Genomic DNA, 18,515 nt, shown 5'->3' with positions numbered 1-18,515 from the left:
CACCCCCCCCTGGCCAGGCCGGGAAAGGGCTCCTCTGGACCTGCAGAGCCACCTCCTCTCCCGATTCCCCGCATCGGGGACCCTGGGCGGGGAAGGGTGGAGAGGAAGAAGGTTCCGGAAGATGTCCAGGCTGGCTGGTTTTGTGGACCCGGATGACCACCCCCATCCCCACCCCCAGGCCCCCGCAGGCTGGTCCCAGGAGGGGCGGCCCCTCCCCACCCTCCGGAGGCGCGGCCGGCTCCCTCCTCCCGCGGGCAGGAGTCCGGCCAAGTGGGCGCGCCCTCGCCGGGATCCGGTGTCGGCTGCAGCTGTCAGTGCGGCGGGCGCGGAGCGGGCGGCCGGCGGGGCCGCCTATTAATAACGCGGCTGCCCGGCGGGGTCGCGCAGCCATGGCCAGCTCGGAGCCCCGGCGCAGCGGGGACGGCGCCGCCCCGGCCGCGAGGTAGGACCGTCCCCGTGGGGAGGGGAGGCTGGACGGGTTCCCTTCCCCCACCTACCAGCACCCTCTGCCGAGCGGGGGTAGGGGACCAGCGGGGTGCGGCGCGGCGCGGGGCGGAGCCACGAGCGAAGGGAGATGGGGGGGGGAGGGGTCCCCGGGAGGGGTCCCCGGGAGGGGTCCCGCTCAGGGTCCTGGCACCTCCGTTCGTCAGCGGCTTTTTATAATACCCCCTCCCCTCCCCTTCCTCGGGCCAGGTGAGAATTAACCCTTTCAACCGCCAAAGGCCATTGGGCCCGCAGTGGCCAAAGAAGTTACTTGTTTCTGTCCATCCTCACCCCAAACACAGCTGGAGGTGGGGGCCTCCTGCCTTCGCTGCGCGGAAGACTCTTGGTGCAAGGCTGGGCATCTGCCAGCTTGGAGTTAAGTCTGTTCAGGCAGCTTGTCCCCAGCTGTCTGGGGCCTGGAAAGGGGGTGCAGGGTCTACTATCCCAGACCAGCAGGAGGGCCCTGGAGTGGAGGCCCTCCTGCACCCATCCGCACTGTCAGCTGGTTAGAGCGCAGGGACCTGTGGCTGAGGAACCGGGAGAACAGGGGCTGTTTCTGCCCCGGGTCAGACTGTAGTCCTGGACTTCCCACGGTACCAAGAGGTGGAGGTGCAAATGCACACCCCCGACACCCCTCACTGTCACACACAGCACAAAGCTGAACAGTCTCACACGTACCCTCACCAGTACTGCCATACACACATGCAGGTACACAGAGTCAGGCACACACCAATCCTGCCTGCACAGTATCACCAACACGTACAGCCACAGCCCTAATGGACAGAGTGGGTGCGGCCGGAGTCCGCTGGGGATAGGGACAGAGTGGCAGAGGCAGGCTGTTTGCGGCCAAGGAAGCCTGAGGTCAGCGGCCCCAGCTGAACTGGCTCCCTTGCCCCTGGGCCTCCCCGAATCTACTTTCCCCCTCGTCCTTACAGAGAGGCCGCTGTGTGAGGGCAGCCGCTAGCCTCGGCCTGGCACTGTGGGCGGGTGACTAAGACAGCGTGGTGTATGGTAACAGCAGCACCTGGAAGTCAGGAGGCCTGGGTCCTACTTCCAGATTTGCTATTCGACCTTGGGCAAGTTTCCTCCTTGGACCTCAGTCGGTTTCTGCCTGCCTTCCTTCCACAGAGCCCCACCCTGGGATACAGAGAGAATGAGAGCTCACTTGTCCTTAGAAAATGGAGTGTCACAGGAGACAGACGCGTGCACTTCTTATAGCACAGAGCACTAAGTGCAGAGATGAGCGGCATACCAAGTGCCTGGGGAATGCAAGGCACTTTGGGGTGGTCGGGGAAACACTTCACAGAGGTGGACTCGAGCAGGGCTTGAATGGTGAGTAGAAATTAGTTAGGCGCATGTACACAAATACATTTTGAATGCTGTGGGCCAAGCTCTAGAGTACCTGCCCTCACTGTGTCCCCTCTTTTAGACCTCGTGCCTATTCTAAGAGCTGCGTGGTCAAGAGGAGGTCCGGATAAAACACAAAAGTAAATAAAAACAAAAACAGCTCTGGCTCTGGAATGGAACCTTGAGTGAATTCTTTACTCTGTTTATGCTTTGGTTTCCTCATCTATAAAAGGGAGATAATAGATGAGCATCATATCAATGAGTATTCATGTAACATGCGTAGAATACTGCCATGAATGACACTGTTACGTCATTCCAGGGCGGAGGACTCCGCAGGAGGGTGATCTCGGGTCTGCCTGCTCGCTGCTGAGGATCAGGGTGGGTTCTGGCGGGCTGAGCAGGTGCATCCGTCCTGGGCACTGGATGCTCTGCCTTTCCAGAACTGTTCTCTAGTCGGGTGGTATACAAAGAGCAGTGTTTTCTCAGCTGGATCCTTTAGCCATTGTGGGCTAGGGGTAGAAGGTATAAAAAGTTAATGCATGTTCCAGATTGTCAAGCATTGGGTGGGCTCCTGGGGAGTGAGATGCGGCTGAAAAGATACGATGGGGCTACATCTTTAAGGGCCTTGAATCTCCGCTAAGCAGTTGGTTATTTATGGGTGAAGTAGGGCGACATGGTTTGCTTTATGTTATAGCAAGTTGTGGCGCTGTAGACGAGGATGAGAAGGCCTGTCGGAAGGCTGTCACAGATTTGCAGGTGAGAGATGATGACTTGGACTAGGGCCCTGGCAGTGGATGGAGAGGGGGGTGGGGACTGCAGACTCCCGGAGATAGAAGGGTTAGTTCTCGGTAAGTTGGCTGTATATGGGAGGGAAGAGGTGTCTAAAGATTTCTTGTCTCATCAAGCTGGTGATACGTTTCACTGAGCTGGAGAATACAGGTGCAGCAAGCTCAAGGAGAAGAAGAATTTGGGGCAGTTGAGTTTGAGGTGCAAAGTAACATCTGGTAAAGATATCTAAGAAGCACTTTCTCTCTGGCAAAGTGGTGTGAATGGACTAGGTCAGTGGTCGGCAAACTCATTAGTCAACAGAGTGGCAAACGGCGGCTCGCGAGCCGCATGTGGCTTGCGAGCCGCAGTTTGCCGACCACTAGACTAGGTGACTGTCGAGGTTGTCTTGGAACTTTAGGTTTTGGTGTGGGTGCTGGGTTGAAGGCGGCCAGTGATGTTGGGGGCCTGATGAAACCATACTTTTATAGTTCCCAGAGGGCCAACATGAGAAAACAAAGGGAATCCAGGGACTCCTGGGTGTTGGAGAGGACAGAGCACAGGATGATTTAGAGTAAAAATAATCTTCTTTGGGAACTTGGAATTAAGATATAGAGCTTAAAACCTGGACACAAGTAGGCCTTTTCAAAACAGAGCAATCAAAATCTTTGATATGTGGAACTTTTTACTTTTACTTATACTTTATGTCTGAAAAAATGTTTCTTGAAAGCTATAGTCAAATTTAGTTTGTTTTATAAATGGTATACATTAAATATAAGTTTCTTTGAGTAAAGTACTTAATCATTTTTAAAAATATATATTTTATTGATTTTTTACAGATGGGAAGGGAGAGGGATAGAGAGTTAGAAAGATCGATGAGAGCCGAAACCGGTTTGGCTCAGTGGATAGAGCGTCGGCCTGCGGACTCAAGGGTCCTAGGTTCGATTCAGGTCAAGGGCATGTACCTTGGTTGCGGGCACATCCCCAGTAGGGGGTGTGCAGGAGGCAGCTGATCGATGTTTCTCTCTCATCGATGTTTCTTTCTTTCTTTCTTTTTTTTAATATATTTTATTGATTTTTTACAGAGAGGAAGAGAGAGGGATAGAGAGTTAGAAACATCGATGTTTCTTTCTTTCTTTCTTTCTTTTAATATATTTTATTGATTTTTTACAGAGAGGAAGAGAGAGGGATAGAGAGTTAGAAACATCGATGAGAGAGAAACATCGATCAGCTGCCTCCTGCACACCCCCTACTGGGGATGTGCCCGCAACCAAGGTACATGCCCTTGACTGGAATCGAACGTGGGACCCTTGAGTCCACAGGCCGACACACTATCCACTGAGCGGTTAGGGCAGTACTTAATCATTTTTAACCTCAGTTTCCTGATCTGTAAAATGGGGATAAATGTAACTACCTCATAGAATTATGAGGATTAAACAAGTTGATATACATAAAGCATTTAAAACAGGGCCTGGCACGCATAAGACCTCTGTAATAATTATTATTTCCATGGTATTTTATATTTTCAAAGAATTGCTTAGAGATCCAAGGTAGGTAAGATGCATTTGAAACAGGAAAGACAAAGCCACTCAAGGGCCAAAGAAACAGGGGAGCATTCCTTGGCGGGAACTGATTGAGCTAGCAGGCGATGGGCAGCTGGGTTATCGGGCTCATTTGTTAGAATCACAGAATCTAAGAGCCTTTACAGGCTAGAAGGATGATTGACATCTTACAGGAACAAGAGATGTGGTTTCACTTGCTGTGAAAAAGTCTTAAGATTTTAGTTAAACTCAGCATTTGTCAAGAACATGATGGCCAGCTCTATATGCTAAGGGAATCTTGATTGCATCAGTAGTGTCCAGAGATTGACAGCTTAGAACACACCTGGGTATTGCTCCAATACCCAACCCCAAGGGACAGTGACAATTTGGAGCCTGGTCGGAAAGAAGTGACCCAAATGAGGAAGGCACTGGAAAACTTGGCATGCATGGAATTGAAAGACAAGTTAGTTCTTGTTAAGTGTTTAGAGAACTTATATGGGAAAGGAGTTAGACTTCTCTGATTCTAGAAAGAAGAATCAAGTCCAAGTAAAAGAGGTTTTACCTCAACACTAGAACTTTATGATAGTGAAACAAATAGTGGTGGCTCTGGTGTTAGTTTCCTGTCCTTAAAGGTATGTAGCAGACTAGACATTGACATCATGGGTATGTTGTCAGGGGATCTAAGCACTGGGCTGTGTGGGGATAAGTCAGTGGAGGGAAGGGGGCAGACCAGTGCTGAGGTGTGAGAACCTGATATCATTAAGGTCTATGGCCTAATGGCTCCAGCCACCAACCATCCTGGGATTGTGGCTGCCCTCTCACGTTAAGTCATTTCTTTTGCAGGGAAACAAGAGCACAGGCCACTTCTTTTCAAGAGGAGGGGCACTCTGAATGCCTGGATGACACTTTGCCTTTGGAGGGGATCTTGAATTTAGAGGACATTCTCTTCCTGGGGGACACAGGTGACTTTGATGACACACTGTATCTGGAAGAGACTGAGAAGCCTGAGGAGACACTGTACATTGAGGATAACAGGCAGCCAGATGAGGCCGTGTGTGTGGAGGAAGCTGTGAAGTCAGAGGACACACTATGTGTGGAGGAGCCTTTGAAACCGGAGGACACACTGTGTGTGGAGGAGCCTGTGAAGCCGGAGGACACACTGTGTGTGGAGGAGCCTGTGAAGCCGGAGGACACACTGTGTGTGGAGGAGCCTGTGAAGCCGGAGGACACACTGTGTGTGGAGGAGCCTTTGAAACCAGAGGACACACTGTGTGTGGAGGAGCCTGTGAAGCCAGAGGACACACTGTGTGTGGAGGAGCCTGTGAAGCCGGAGGAGACAAGCCCAGAGCAGATGGCTTATGGGGGAGAGACGGTCACAAACGAAGAGAAGCCTAACCCCGAGAGCCTTGGAGCCGGGTCTAGTCCCGGCACAGAGGAGAGCCTGAGCATAGAGGACCTAGAATTGCTCGAGGGGCGTTTCCAGGAATGTGTCCAAGCTGTGTCCCAGCTGGAAGAGGAGAGGGATCAGCTCATCCATGAGCTTGTGTTGCTCCGGGAACCAGCTCTCCAGGAGGTGCAACAAGTCCATCAGGACATCCTGGATGCCTACAAACTGCATGCTCAAGCAGAGCTGGAGAGGGATGGGCTAAGGGAGGAGATCCAGCTGGTCAAGCAGAAGCTGTTCAAGGTGACCAAGGAATGCGTGGCCTACCAATACCAGCTGGAGTGCCGCCAGCAGGACGTGGCCCAGTTTGCTGATTTCCGGGAAGTGCTGACGGCACGGGCAGCCCAGCTCTCAGAGGAACTGGCCCAGCTCCGGGATGCCTATCAGAAGCAGAAGGAGCAGCTACGGCAACAAATAGAAGCACCTCCAAGCCATGGGGACGGACAATTCCTGCAGGAGAGCCGGCGGCTCTCTGCCCAGTTTGAGAACCTCATGGCAGAGAGCCGCCAGGGCCTGGAGGAGGAGTATGAGCCTCAGCTGCTGCGGCTCCTAGAGAGGAAAGAAGCCGCTGCCAAAGCCCTGCAGAAAACCCAGGCAGAGATCCAGCAGATGAAGGAGGCTCTGAGGCCCCTGCAAGCAGAGGCCCAGCAGCTCCACCTGCTGAACAGGAACCTGGAGGACCAGATCACACTTGTGAGGCAAAAACGCGACGAGGAAGTGCAGCAGTACAGGGTAGGCCCATTGGGCATGAGAGGAATTTCGGTCTCTTAGCTTGGGGAAGGGGGAGGAAAGGGGTCAAATACCTTTTGGGCTGAAGGACACTCACTGTCATATGTAGGAACTTCTTTGAGGTCTGTGGTAGAGGCTGAAAATGACTTGCACTCTTAATTTAAACCCTTTTATACCAATTATCTCATTTGATCCTCTTATTAATCCCCCAAATCCTTTATTATTTTTTAAATCCTTACCCGAGAATTTTTTTTTTTAAATATGGAACGCTTCACGAATTTGCGTGTCATCCTTGCGCAGGGGCTGTGCTAATCTTCTCTGTATCGTTCCAATTTTAGAATATGTGTTATATGTTGCTGAAGCGAGCACGAATATTTTTTTTCTTTAAAAATATTTTTTTATTGATTTCAGAGAGGAAGGGAGAGAGATAAAACATCAATGATGAGAGGGAATCATTGATCGGCTGCCTCCTGCACGCCCCACACTGGGGATCCAGCCTACAACCAGGGCACGTGCCCTATCGGAACCGAACTGTGACCTCCTGGTTCATAGGTCTATGCGCAACCACTGAGCCATGCCAGTCGGACCCACAGATATTTTTCCCATTGATTTTTAGAAAGTGGAAGGTAGGAGGTGGGAGAGAGAGAAAAACATCGATGCGAGTGACACATCAACTGGTTGCCTCCCTCAGGCACCCTAACTGGGGCTGGGGATTGAACTGCAACCAAGGTATGTGCCCTTGACCAGGAATCAAACCTGTGACCCTTCAGTCCGATGCTCTAACCACTGAGAAAAACTGACCAGAGCCATTATTATTATTATTATTGAGGAAACAGGCTCAGTGAGCCAGAGTAATTTTTTGTAAAATGTTTTGTTTTCAGAGAGGGAGGGATAGAAACATCAATGAGAGACCATCATCAATTGGCTGCCTCCTGCATGCCCCCCACTTGGGATCAAGCTTACAACCCCGGGCATGTGCCCTGACTGGGAATCAAACTGTGATCTTCTGGTTCATGGGCCGACATTCAATCACTGAGCCACTCCAACTGGGGTAAAACCCTCTCGATGAGTGTCTTTCATAGCTTTACCATAATTAAAGGAATCAAGGTCTGAAGGAGCCAATTCTTTCTGAAATCTTCCTAAATTGTCAAAGGTGGCTTATGGCACCTGATTACTTTTTTCAAAGGTACACTTCACTCTTAAAATTGTAAACACTGCCTCTTCCAAATAGTCAACAGATATTATCTACTTACTAGGTGCCAGGGAGTGAACTGTGTGCTGACAAAAGAAATCAGAAATGGGGAGGGGGAGGAGTTCCTGCTCTCCACAGTTTACAGTCTAGGAAGGATACCAGATAAAATGAACGTATTACATAAAACCTAAGACACCTGATTTTAAGATGCACTCTGATGTTAAAATGTCAAAGCCTTAGAATCAATGAAATACAAGACTTCAATGTGATAAACACTGTAATAGTTATAGGAATAAGGCATGTACTGTTGAAGCATGTACAATTACCCCCGCCTAGAAATTTTATGAGGATTGGTTAATAGATGGCATGTAGTTGAAGTTCTTTATATGTAGTAATTCATTTAATTCTTACCTAAGTTAGGTATGAACTACTGTCATCATTTGAAAAATGAGAAAACAGGTGAGAAACAAGTCATTTGTCCAAGGTTATGCATCTAGACGTGATGCATATAATAACCCTGAGCAATCTAGCTCCAGCCCAGTCAACCACAATGTGTTTGTATAAATGAATTCATGGGGTAGACAAGGGAAAGGCTTTCCAAGCAGAGGGAACAGCCTACACAAAAGCATGAAAACGCAAAGACATGTTATAGGAAGTGAGGGTGGCTGGATCATAAGGAATGTGAGCGGAGTGATGAGGCTGGAGAGGTAGATGGGGATCAGAATGTAAAGGGCTTTATGCAAAAATGATTCCTTCAAAGCCAGGCCCTTTCCACAAAATAGAATTTTAGATGAAATGCCAATATATAAAACAGGCAAAAGTGGACCTACAAATTAGTGGCAAGGGCACTTCATTTTGGCTTTTTTCTGGGTTTCATGGTAAAGTTTGAAGATCACTAACGAGCCTTAAGAATATGAGCTCGTGCAAGTTTGTCTTAATGGAAACAGACTTGCACAAGTCCTGGCTCTACCACTTTCTAACTGGGGGGAACATTGGACAATTAATTAATCCACATGGCTCTGCTCCCTCACATGTAATACACATCAAAGGGCTTTTGCAAGGAATGAACTAGTTAATGTTTGTAAAGCATGTGCAATGGTGCCTGGCCCATAGGTATGTACTCTTTCTTAAAAAATATATATTTTATTACAGAGAGGAAGGGAAAGAGAGAGTTAGAAACATCGATGCGAGAGAAACATTGATCAGCTGCCTCCTGCACACTGGGGATGTGCCCACAACCAAGGTACATGCCCTTGACCGGAATCGAACCCGGGACCTTTCAGTCCACAGGCCAACGCTCTATCCACTGAGCCAAACCAGTAAGGGCTGTACTTTTAAAATGGTGGGTGGATTGAAAAAGCCTGAAACAAAACTTTATGAGAGATGTGAGATATGTAGGATAAAATGGGTAGGACTTGGTGACTGGCTAAGTTGGTGGAGTGAGAAATTTGCTGAGAATGATGTTTTTAACTGGAAATTGGTAGGTTGCTAATGCTGAAACATGGAATATGCTTACTATCTGCAAGTTTCACATCAACAAGCATTATGTGTACTCCCAGGAACCTACAATCTGGGAGTTCGACATGAATTTAAAAGATAACTAGCAATACAACAGCAGATGCTATCTATGTGACAGAAGTAAAGGCATAGAGATCCGAGTTGGTCAGGCTTGAGCAGCACTGTCCAACCCAAGTCTCATGCAAGACACGGATGCCATGTAAAATTTCTAGTGACACTTAAAAAAAATAGGTGAAATATTTAACCCTTTGCACTCGCTTGCTTTTTTCTCGATTCCTTTATTCTAATGCTAACCGTGTCGAGTCACACTTGACATCTGAGTGCAAAAGGTTAATGTAACCCAGCATATAAAAACATAATTTCTACATGTAGTCAATATCAAATTTTGAGGTATTTCATTTTATGCCAAGTCTTAGAAACCTATCTTACACTTACAGACATCTCAATTTGGACGAGCCATATTTCAAGTACTCACTAGCCCCACATGGCTAGTGACTTGCATACCGGATAGTGCAAGATAGGGGAAAATGTTCATATTGAAAGAGTAATGGAGGTTCTAGTTAGAGGTAGGGGTAAAACTGGAGGGCGTCTAGATTAACCCTTTGCACTCGCTTGCTTTTTTCTCGATTCCTTTATTCTACTCGGGATTTAATTTTTTAAATACCCCAGATTTTACAAAGCGCGGCAGTAGAATAAAAAACTGGAGTTTCTTTTCATACAAACTTATTTGGATTTTTTTATATTTCAAATTATTGATACATTCAAAGAGTAATTTTAATCTCTATAATTTTTCATGGTGTGATATTTTTTGAAACATTCACCCACATGAAGACCTGGTTTACATTCACATGTTTCGCAAATATAAATCATCTCTCTTCTTCCTCCTTTGATTTTTCTGTTAGAACAAACAACACAATCTTTGTGTTTTTTGTTAGGGTGAGGTGTGATTATATGGAGCTTTCCATCTAAACGTTGCTCTAAGTTAGTGGATAATAATCTACCCCTGGAAGTTAGTGTACTGGTCTAACCGTTTTCACGTGACTGATGTGCCTTAGAAACAAATAGCCTTTGAAGATGCCATTAGTGAAGCTTAGGTGGTGGCATCAGTTGAGATGGCATTTACATTTTACTTGTCCTTTCATGCTAATGAAAACAAGAAAAGATACTGGAAAAATAGACAAAAATCCCCCTTCCCCCCGCGGTGAAACTACGTGTCGAGTGTGGCTCGACATACGAGCTGCTACCGATGCTGTGTCGAGTCACACTCGACATCCGAGTGCAAAAGGTTAAAGGAAGTGGGAAGCCTTTGGAAGACTGAGATAGAGCAGTTTTTAGAAAGTTACTATTGGTGCTACATCAGATTAAGACTGGAGACTGTCCTTAACTCCAGTCATTGTAGCAATATATCCTTCACGGTTTCTTCCTGTCAGAGCACTGATGGTAGACTGCCTTCTTAAGCATGTACTTTTGTGCCTTGTCAAAATAACAGGTTTGCTAGTGGAATTTGGGAAATCGGGGTAGAGGTATGCAAATACTTCCCTTCGGCTGACTCACTTAGAGAGTAAGGCCTCATTTCTGTGTGGTGTAAAGCATGACTAAGCACTAAAAAAGGCCTTTTGGTAATGGTTTATGTAAATTGAGATTCAGCCAGAGTATAAACCATTGCAGATTGATGTGTCACAGGTATATCAAGGATGACTCAGAGAACAAATTTAGATACTTCTAATAGCATGTATCCAAACTGGATTCCTGTTTTTAAAATATATTTTTATTGATTTCAGAGAGGGAAAGGGAAACATCAATGATGAGAATGGATTGGCTGCCTCCTGCACGCCCCCTACTGGGGGTTGAGCCTGCAACCCAGGCATGTGCCCTTGGCAGAAATTGAACCTGGGACCCTTCAGTCCGTAGCTCTATCCACTGAGCCAAACCAGCTAGGGCTGGATTCCTATCTTACTATTCTTCAAAATTTGAGAAGTCACTGCCCCTTTAAAATATGCCTTTAAACTTTTAACGCTTTCCCAACTCCCTCACACTTCCTAAGGATCCATGCCAGCTAAGAACAAACACCAGACTGATTTGCTGACATCTTCCTTACCTCATTCCTCAGGCATTAAACCTCAGCAGAGACAATTTACAGAATGCACCCTGCCTGTTGGCAGAATGGGAAAGTTATCTGAAAGCTCCAGAGGGCCCACAGGGCATAGCATCTTTTTTTTTTTTTTAAAGAAATTCTCTTATTCTTTAAAAATATATATTTTTTTATTGATTTCAGACAGGGAGAGATAGAAACATCAATGATGACAGAATCATTGATTGGCTGCCTCCTGCACACCCCCTACTGGGGATCAAGCCCACAACCTGGGCATGTGCCCTTGACTGGAATCGAACTTGGGACCCTTCAGTCCACAGGCCGACACTCTATCCAGAGCCAAACCTGCTAGGGCTAGCATATTTTTCCAACTTAACATTTTTGAACAAATTCAGTCTTAATGGAAACAAACTTGCACATAGAGCAAGCAAGAGGTGTATAAAATTCCTAGCTCACCAAGAGGACCAAAATCCTCCCCAACACTTCTTTTTTTTTTTTCTTTATTAAGGTGTCACATATTTGTCCAACACTTCGTAAAATTGTGAAACTAAAAGTCCCTCTGAGTACTACTGTCACAGGATTACATTAAGTTGGTGGTTAACAGACAAGACTCCTTTCTTCACCATTTGCAAATGGAGTATCACTTTGTCAAAACACCTCTTTAATCTGTTTCAACCTTAATACTTCTATGAAGATTAAACAATGTACAAGAAAGTGCTTTGTAAACTATAACGGACAATGTAAGACTTTTAGTATTTGGCTCATCAGATATGTTCTTGGCCCTCTTATGCAGGAACAGCTGGAGAAAATGGAAGAACAACAGACACAGTTAAGAAGTGGGGTGCAACTCCAGCAACAGAAGAACAAAGAGATGGAGCAGCTAAGGATCAGCCTTGCTGAAGAGCTTTCAACTTACAAGTCAGTTTTTGCTGCTTATCCAAATCTCAACTAACACTGGCTGAAGGGATGGATGGTGGGGAGGGCAGATGTTGCTCAAGGGAAATTTTACTCAACAGTGGGAGACAAATGATTTGGGAAATTTTTTCATCCATGAACAGATGGAAAATGGCTCTCTCTTTTTTTTTAAGGGCTATGCTACCCAAGAGCCTGGAACAGGCTAATACTCCCACTTCTCAGGCAGGTGGAATCGAGACACAGTCTCAAGGTGATCCTTGTAGATACAAGAGTGGAGTTTGCATTTTACTTTCTTAACAATACTAATGCCTTAAAAGAACTTAAGTGTGTGTCTAATGACAAATCATGTAGGGATAACATGTACCTCCAAACTGCTTGGCTCAAGCATTCAGGGTTCATTTGGAATGCTTGTTTCTGATAGGACTAAAAAAATATGCCCTAATTATCACCAGGAATTCTGTAACAGGATAAAACATCTAAGCTCTGCATTCTCCCACCTTACCCCACCTGCTATTCATAAATAGTTTCCTTAGAATAGCAGAAGGTAGTTATGCTACCTAAATTCAAACTATGACAAAAGAGGCCCAGGCAGCAAAATTAATCTGTATAGAAAAGCGGAAGAGGGTGTTGTTTATAAGCGGAGGAATGGGATTATTGCTTAGTATGTGAAACAAGCAACACTCCTATCCATTATTTTCTCTATATACCAGTATGTTCTCATTTTTCACCTTTTAGATTCTCTTGGACAAAGAAACTAAGAATAAAAAAGGTCTCTGTGAAGTATATACTAGTTACATGCCCATAAATTTTATTCTCAACTTCCTAGTTCATCTTACAGCTTGGATACAGACTCACAAATGACTACTGTAACTAATGCTTTTCCTAACTCACTAGGATTTTCTTTTACTGTGTTTTTTCCAGGCATAACAGATTACGCTTATTGTTTGGGAGATTACTAGAATCTCGTAATTGAGGAAAATGATCTGCTAAACACCTTTGTGTGGATCAGATTAAAAGTACAATAGGGAAAAAGCAACGATTAATTCAAAGAAACAAAACTACAGAATTTCAGGCACTGTAATACCTGTGTAAATTTAACCTGGACAGAGAAAAATTTTAGCTAGCCCCTCCCATCACCATCACATAGATTAACACTCATTACTTTGCAAATAAGAATCACCCAAATATGTCATAGGGGAAAGTCAACCCTGATCATATGAGTCAGTCTAGCAATCTCTCTCCCCAACAAAACTTACAATAAATTTCAGAAGTTCAGTTATAAACTTTATACTGTATTAGAGACCTGGTGCACAAAATTCATGCACTTTGGGGGTCCCTCAGCCTGGCCTGCACCCTCTCACAGTCCAGGATCCGGCAGTCGGACAACCTTAGTGCTGCCGTGGAGGCGGGAGAGGCTCCCGCCACCACCGCTGCACTCGCCAGCCGTGAGCCCAGCTTCTGGCTGAGCAGTGCTACCCCCTATGGGAGCGCACTGACCACCAGGGACAGCTCCTGTGTTGAGTGTCTGCCCTCTGGTGGTCAGTGCACATCATAGTGACCGGTCATTCTGCAGTTCAGTCTATTTACATATTAGCCTTTTATTATATAGGATTATTTCAAGTTGCAGAAATAATAAATTTATTCTTTTTTTCTTTCAATCTTACAGGAGCTGTTTAGAAATGTATGGCCGAATCTGTAACCCAGAAACAACCAAAAAAGCTTCCTAACAAAGGATCACTTAAGTATCCTTTGGACATACTTTTTTCCAAACAGAGAAGAGTGTGCCAGGAACTTGGCAAGCAATTCACCCTGGGGAAGATACAAATACTGGCTGACCTGTTTAAAAAGATTCTAGGCTGGCTGGAGGCAGAACACACCAGCCAGCTCTTAGTTGGATTCTATTTCACAGGCTGCTGGTAATGATTTCAATGCACGGAGGAACGGCAAAAAAGAGCCTCCTGTCCCTCCTGTCCACCAGCAGCAAAAGATGAATCTATGCACCCTTGCAGTCTTGTGCAGAATGAAACTTGCCTTGTGTTGACCTAAACCAAAAACATTTTTTTGGAGCACAGGTGGGGTCAAAAGGCAGCCAATTTTCATCATATGGGTTTATAATTTGAATTCTTTTGTGCCATGAGTGTTGGGACTTTAAATGAATCCTTTTACAAAGTTTACTTTTTATGCTGACGCACACAGTTTACTTGTGTCAAGATTAATTTTCACTATACTCTAAAAGAACTTAAGTTCCTGAAAAAAAGGAACTAAATTTGAATCTGAAGGTTAAGGATATTCAGATTTCCCTAAAGATCATGCCTCATGAAAATGATTTTTGGACAGAGTAATCTACTTAAACTGAGTGATTGCAAAGAACCAGGCATTTTACCTGGTTATGGCACTTGGCTATAAAGGCTTTCAGCCTTTATTTCTCACTTCTACGAACAGGCCCCAGTGAAAAACATACTGGGGAGATTCAACCTCTCTATGAGAAAAGGTTCCAACACCTTTTCCAAATTTAAATTTTGCCTTAAAATCTTGCTGCCACACTGCCTTTGACATGCTTGAAAGTCCATGTAGTTCTCTATGGATAGACTTCAAAAAGATGTTATTTTATCAAAGATTAATCTGTACACCTATGATTCAATGTTTTATGTCTTTCACTTTCCCTGGGAAGGAGTAAAACTGTTTTCTATAGCTCTGGGTCTATTATAATTAACTAGAGGCCCGGTGCATGAAAATTCATTCAATGGAGGGGGGGTGGGTCCCTCAGCCCAGCCTGCCCCTTCTCACAGTCCAGGAGCCCTCAGGGACGGGAGGCGACCTGGCCACCAGGGGAAGGCAACGCCCCATCACACCTCTGCTGCTGCCACTGCATACAGCGCCTCGGCCAGCCCTGGGCAGCTGGGGGGCTGAGAGGACTGTGTCGCCATCTTTGAGGGCGTGACAGTAATTAGCATATCCCCTCCTTATTGGCTGTGGGCACTACCATCTTTGCGACAGTGTGAGGGTCAATTAGCATATCCACTCTTTATTAGATAGGATTCTGCTCTTAATAGTCAAAAACCACAGAAAATAATTGTCATCTGAAGAATTCTTCTAGAAGCCAGAGACTGGTGTTTGATATTATATACTAAATAAAGCCCATCAGCATGGGGTTATGTAGAAAAGCAATTTATTTCATTATAAGCACTTACACAGTTAGTCATAGAGAATAACAGGCCTGTTAGTGAAACAGGTCACCCAAAACAGAGATGGTATCAAACTAGTGGTCAAGGACTAACTCCTAAAAAAAAAGCAACTCTTATCCAGGATTAATTTAATTTTAAAAACAAATACAAGCTATAGATTCACTCTTCTCAACTTAGCTGGACAGTCTACCTGTGGTATAACTGTCAGGTAAAAACATACATCTTTACAACTTGGTGGTCCCAAGTTTTTTAAAAAAACCATTTCACAGAAAGGAAAGAAATAATATGAAATTAGCTCAAGAAATACACTAACAAGCAAAAATATATGGAAAACAGGAACACGTACTTTTGACTTAAGAAACTGAGAGGAGACTAGTCTACGTAGGAAATGTGCATCCTGGAAAAGTCAGGTGTGAACATTTTAGAGTAGGAATTTATGACTCGAATCTCCCCTAATTCCTGAATAAAAACATCTTGCAGTACTTACACTTCATGGCTCACACACCTACCTCTCTTGGCTCTATTCCTTATTAACTTCTAGCCTTTACTTAAATGAGCCTGAAAAACATGGGGATATGGCATACAGAGAAAAATAACCACACACAATATTCCCCATTCAGTGGCTACTTTAGATCTTTGATACTAGAAAATTCCTGAAAAAAATTTAAATATAAGTCTGTGGCTTTGCTGAATCAAGCCCCTCAGTTAATATTTAGAAAACCCCTTGGTTTGGGTTAATAGCATTGTTGATGGTACCTATTATAGAGGGATAGCTGAACAAAATCTGTGTCTCAAAACCAGTGTTAAATCACTATCAGGGTTGAGAGGAAAAAAAGGGCAGTCTAAAATTACAAGTGCAGATGAATCTAAGACCCCTGTCCTTCTGGATCCACACTTCCTTCAGGGTCTTCATCATTATAAATATTCTCTGCCTGTCCAAAAACAAGAAAAAGAGAAAAGGGTATTTAGTAAACATGAAGGCAAGTTCTTGAAGTTAAGGTTTCAAAAATAGATTAGGTCAGGTAAAAGGTTATGGGTCATATAGTCTCTGTTGCAACTATTCAACTCTGCAGTTCTTGGATGACAGTAGCCTAGACAATCTGCAAATGAATGGGTATGTATGTGCTCCAATACAAGTAGACAGCTGGCCCACAGGCCAACACCCTGGATTAGGACATTCCCACAAAACTTAAGTATGGTTACTGAATGTCTTGATAATCAACCTTCTTGAGTCCTTCAGTCAGACATCATTCATCATAGTAAAAAGCCCTGGCTGGTGTGGCCCAATAGGTTGAGTATCATCCTGTGCACTGAGAAGTGCACCAGAAATTGATTCTGGGTCAACCCTTGGTTGCAGGCTCGATCCCCAGTAGGCAATGGACATTTTTCTCTTTCCCTCTCCCTCTAAAATCACTAAAAATAAATATAAAAAAATAAAGTAAAAACACAAATGTTCACAGACTAATGAATAAATTTTTGATAATAAAACCAGTCACAAAAACAAAAAACCCAGTCACATATTGTGATTTTATTTATATTAAATGTTCAGAATAGGCAAATCCACAGAGAAAGTAGATTGGTGGTTGCCTAGTGCTAGGTGGACTGGAGGAAAATGGGGAGTGATGGCTAATGGATATGGGTGGTTATTTGGCTTCTTTTTGAAGCCTAACTGACTGGGCTACTGGTTGCATAATTCAGTATATATACAAAAATCACTGAATTATGTAAAAAAAAAAAAAAGAAAAAAAAAAAAACAAACGCCACCCCACCAACACTGTATGTTCCAAATCTTAATTTAATTTTTTAAAATGAAAATTGCTCTTGCATAAAATAAACTCTACCTCTATTTCTTGATGAAACATCTGTATATAAAGGCATAATGTTAAAGACAACACTTTCATTTAGAAAAAATTTGTTCTTAGTTTAGTACCTACTATGCATAAACCACCAGGCTAGGTGCTACAAGTATGGGATAGACTTGTTTTCGAAGAGCTTGTGTTCTGACCGCAGGGAAACGTATACAATTGTGTTATGTTTCCTGACAATGAATGTATAATGTCTTTTCCCTGACATCAATTCTCTAATGCCAACTGGGCATCCAACAAGTCACTTCAATCCTGACATTAACTAATTAGAGGTAGTGCCAGACTCCACAGGTTTAAGGGATGTGACTAAGGGCTCAGTGCCACAAGACTATCCTCATCTGGGCACCAGTGATAATGAGTGCTCTGAGTACCCAGGCTACTTGTTACTTATAAGGAGTCCCTTATAAATAAATTTGTTGGCTACTCAGGTTTGATACTATGCTGGAATGACTTCATTAAATTCAGGTAAGTGCTTTATTTACTACTAGAGGCCCGGTGCAGATTTGTGCACCAGTGGGTGCCTGGGTCTGGCCTGCGCCCTCTTGCAATCCAGGACCCCTTGGAGGATGTCAGACTGCTGGTTTTGGCCCGATCCCTGCAGGCCAGGCCAAGGGACCCCACCGGTGCATGAATCCGTGCATCATGCACCAGGCCTCTAATATGCATATAAGGTCTTTGGTTAATCTCTTCCCTCTGAGATTCATCAGTCTGTTCCATGTTTCCATGCCTGTGCATTGAGCGTCTGCCCCCTAGTGGTCAGTGCGCACCATAGCTACTGAACAGTCAGACAGCATATTAGGCTTTTATATATATAGATTACTGGTTTACTATAAAGGCTAGAACTCAGAACAAATGGAAGAAATGCATAGGGCAAGGTGAGGAGGGAGACAGAGCTTCCATGTCATCTCTGGGTGGCATCAATATGTTCATCAACCTGGAAGTTCATCAGATCAAGAGCTTTTTATAGGTTTTTCCAAGACTTTTATAGAGCTCAATCCCCTATCTGCGGGTTAGTGGAACTTAAAGTTCTAACTCTAATAAAGTGTTTGGTCTTTCTGGAGACCAGCCTTATCCTGAGGCTATATCTAGGGGCCCCTTAAGTCACCTCCTTACCCTAAACTAAGGTGTGTCCCAAAGGGACTCCTTATAAATAGCAATAGATATTCAATTGCTAGCTAAGAGGGAGAAACAAGAGGCAAGCCAACAAACAGGAGGTTACTTCAATAGTCCAGCAAGTGGTAATGAGAACCTGAGCAAAAACTAGGGTGTGGAATAGACAGGAAAGTTGGGAATGGATGTATTTGTAAGATGAGTATAGACTGGAAAAACACTGCAGAGATAGACAACATAAAGTCTGGTAAGTGAACTAACCTAAAGGGGAATAGATAGTGGAGGAGAACTTCAATTTTCAAGTGTGGTGAGATGGGGAAACCCTAAAG

The 18,515-nt window shown here is 44.7% G+C and overlaps 2 protein-coding genes and 1 pseudogene across 5 annotated transcripts in view; 1 reads left to right on the top strand and 2 right to left on the bottom strand.

The window, feature by feature from the left end:
* The first annotated feature begins 352 nt into the window (after positions 1-352).
* On the top strand, positions 353-15,142 carry SYNC (syncoilin, intermediate filament protein). 3 transcript variants are annotated; one of them, XM_028133357.2, is made up of 5 exons: positions 353-442; positions 4,980-6,312; positions 11,905-12,029; positions 12,200-12,276; positions 13,693-13,756. In XM_028133357.2, exons 1-5 carry the CDS (start codon positions 390-392, stop codon positions 13,701-13,703), a joined length of 1,599 nt encoding a protein of 532 aa, XP_027989158.2. In that variant the 5' UTR covers positions 353-389; the 3' UTR covers positions 13,704-13,756. The 3 variants fall into 3 exon arrangements, with proteins under 3 accessions (XP_027989158.2, XP_027989160.2, XP_027989156.2); XM_028133359.2 differs by lacking the exon at positions 12,200-12,276 and having other exon boundaries at positions 13,693-15,142; XM_028133355.2 differs by lacking the exon at positions 13,693-13,756 and having other exon boundaries at positions 12,200-12,323.
* LOC114228207 (U6 spliceosomal RNA) lies at positions 6,565-6,678 on the bottom strand (annotated as a pseudogene).
* The window catches only part of RBBP4 (RB binding protein 4, chromatin remodeling factor), a 27,681-nt gene continuing 20,760 nt past the window's right edge, over positions 11,595-18,515 (bottom strand). The window contains exons 12-13 of one of the 2 annotated variants that reach the window (XM_028133360.2): positions 16,064-16,143; positions 11,595-11,910 (exon numbers count right to left, since the gene is read on the bottom strand). In XM_028133360.2, the coding sequence (XP_027989161.1) occupies positions 16,078-16,143 (66 nt within the window). In that variant the 3' untranslated portion in view covers positions 11,595-11,910; positions 16,064-16,077. Of the gene's footprint in view, positions 11,911-15,178; positions 16,144-18,515 lie in introns of those variants that run through there. The other variant, XM_008156991.3, reaches the window with a different exon arrangement.

The sequence above is a fragment of the Eptesicus fuscus genome, chromosome 9 (genome assembly GCF_027574615.1).
Source record: "Eptesicus fuscus isolate TK198812 chromosome 9, DD_ASM_mEF_20220401, whole genome shotgun sequence".
NCBI classification, from domain to species: Eukaryota; Metazoa; Chordata; class Mammalia; order Chiroptera; family Vespertilionidae; genus Eptesicus; species Eptesicus fuscus.
The sequence above is the reverse complement of the archived record's forward strand: the minus strand, read 5'-3'. Positions and strand labels throughout refer to the sequence as shown.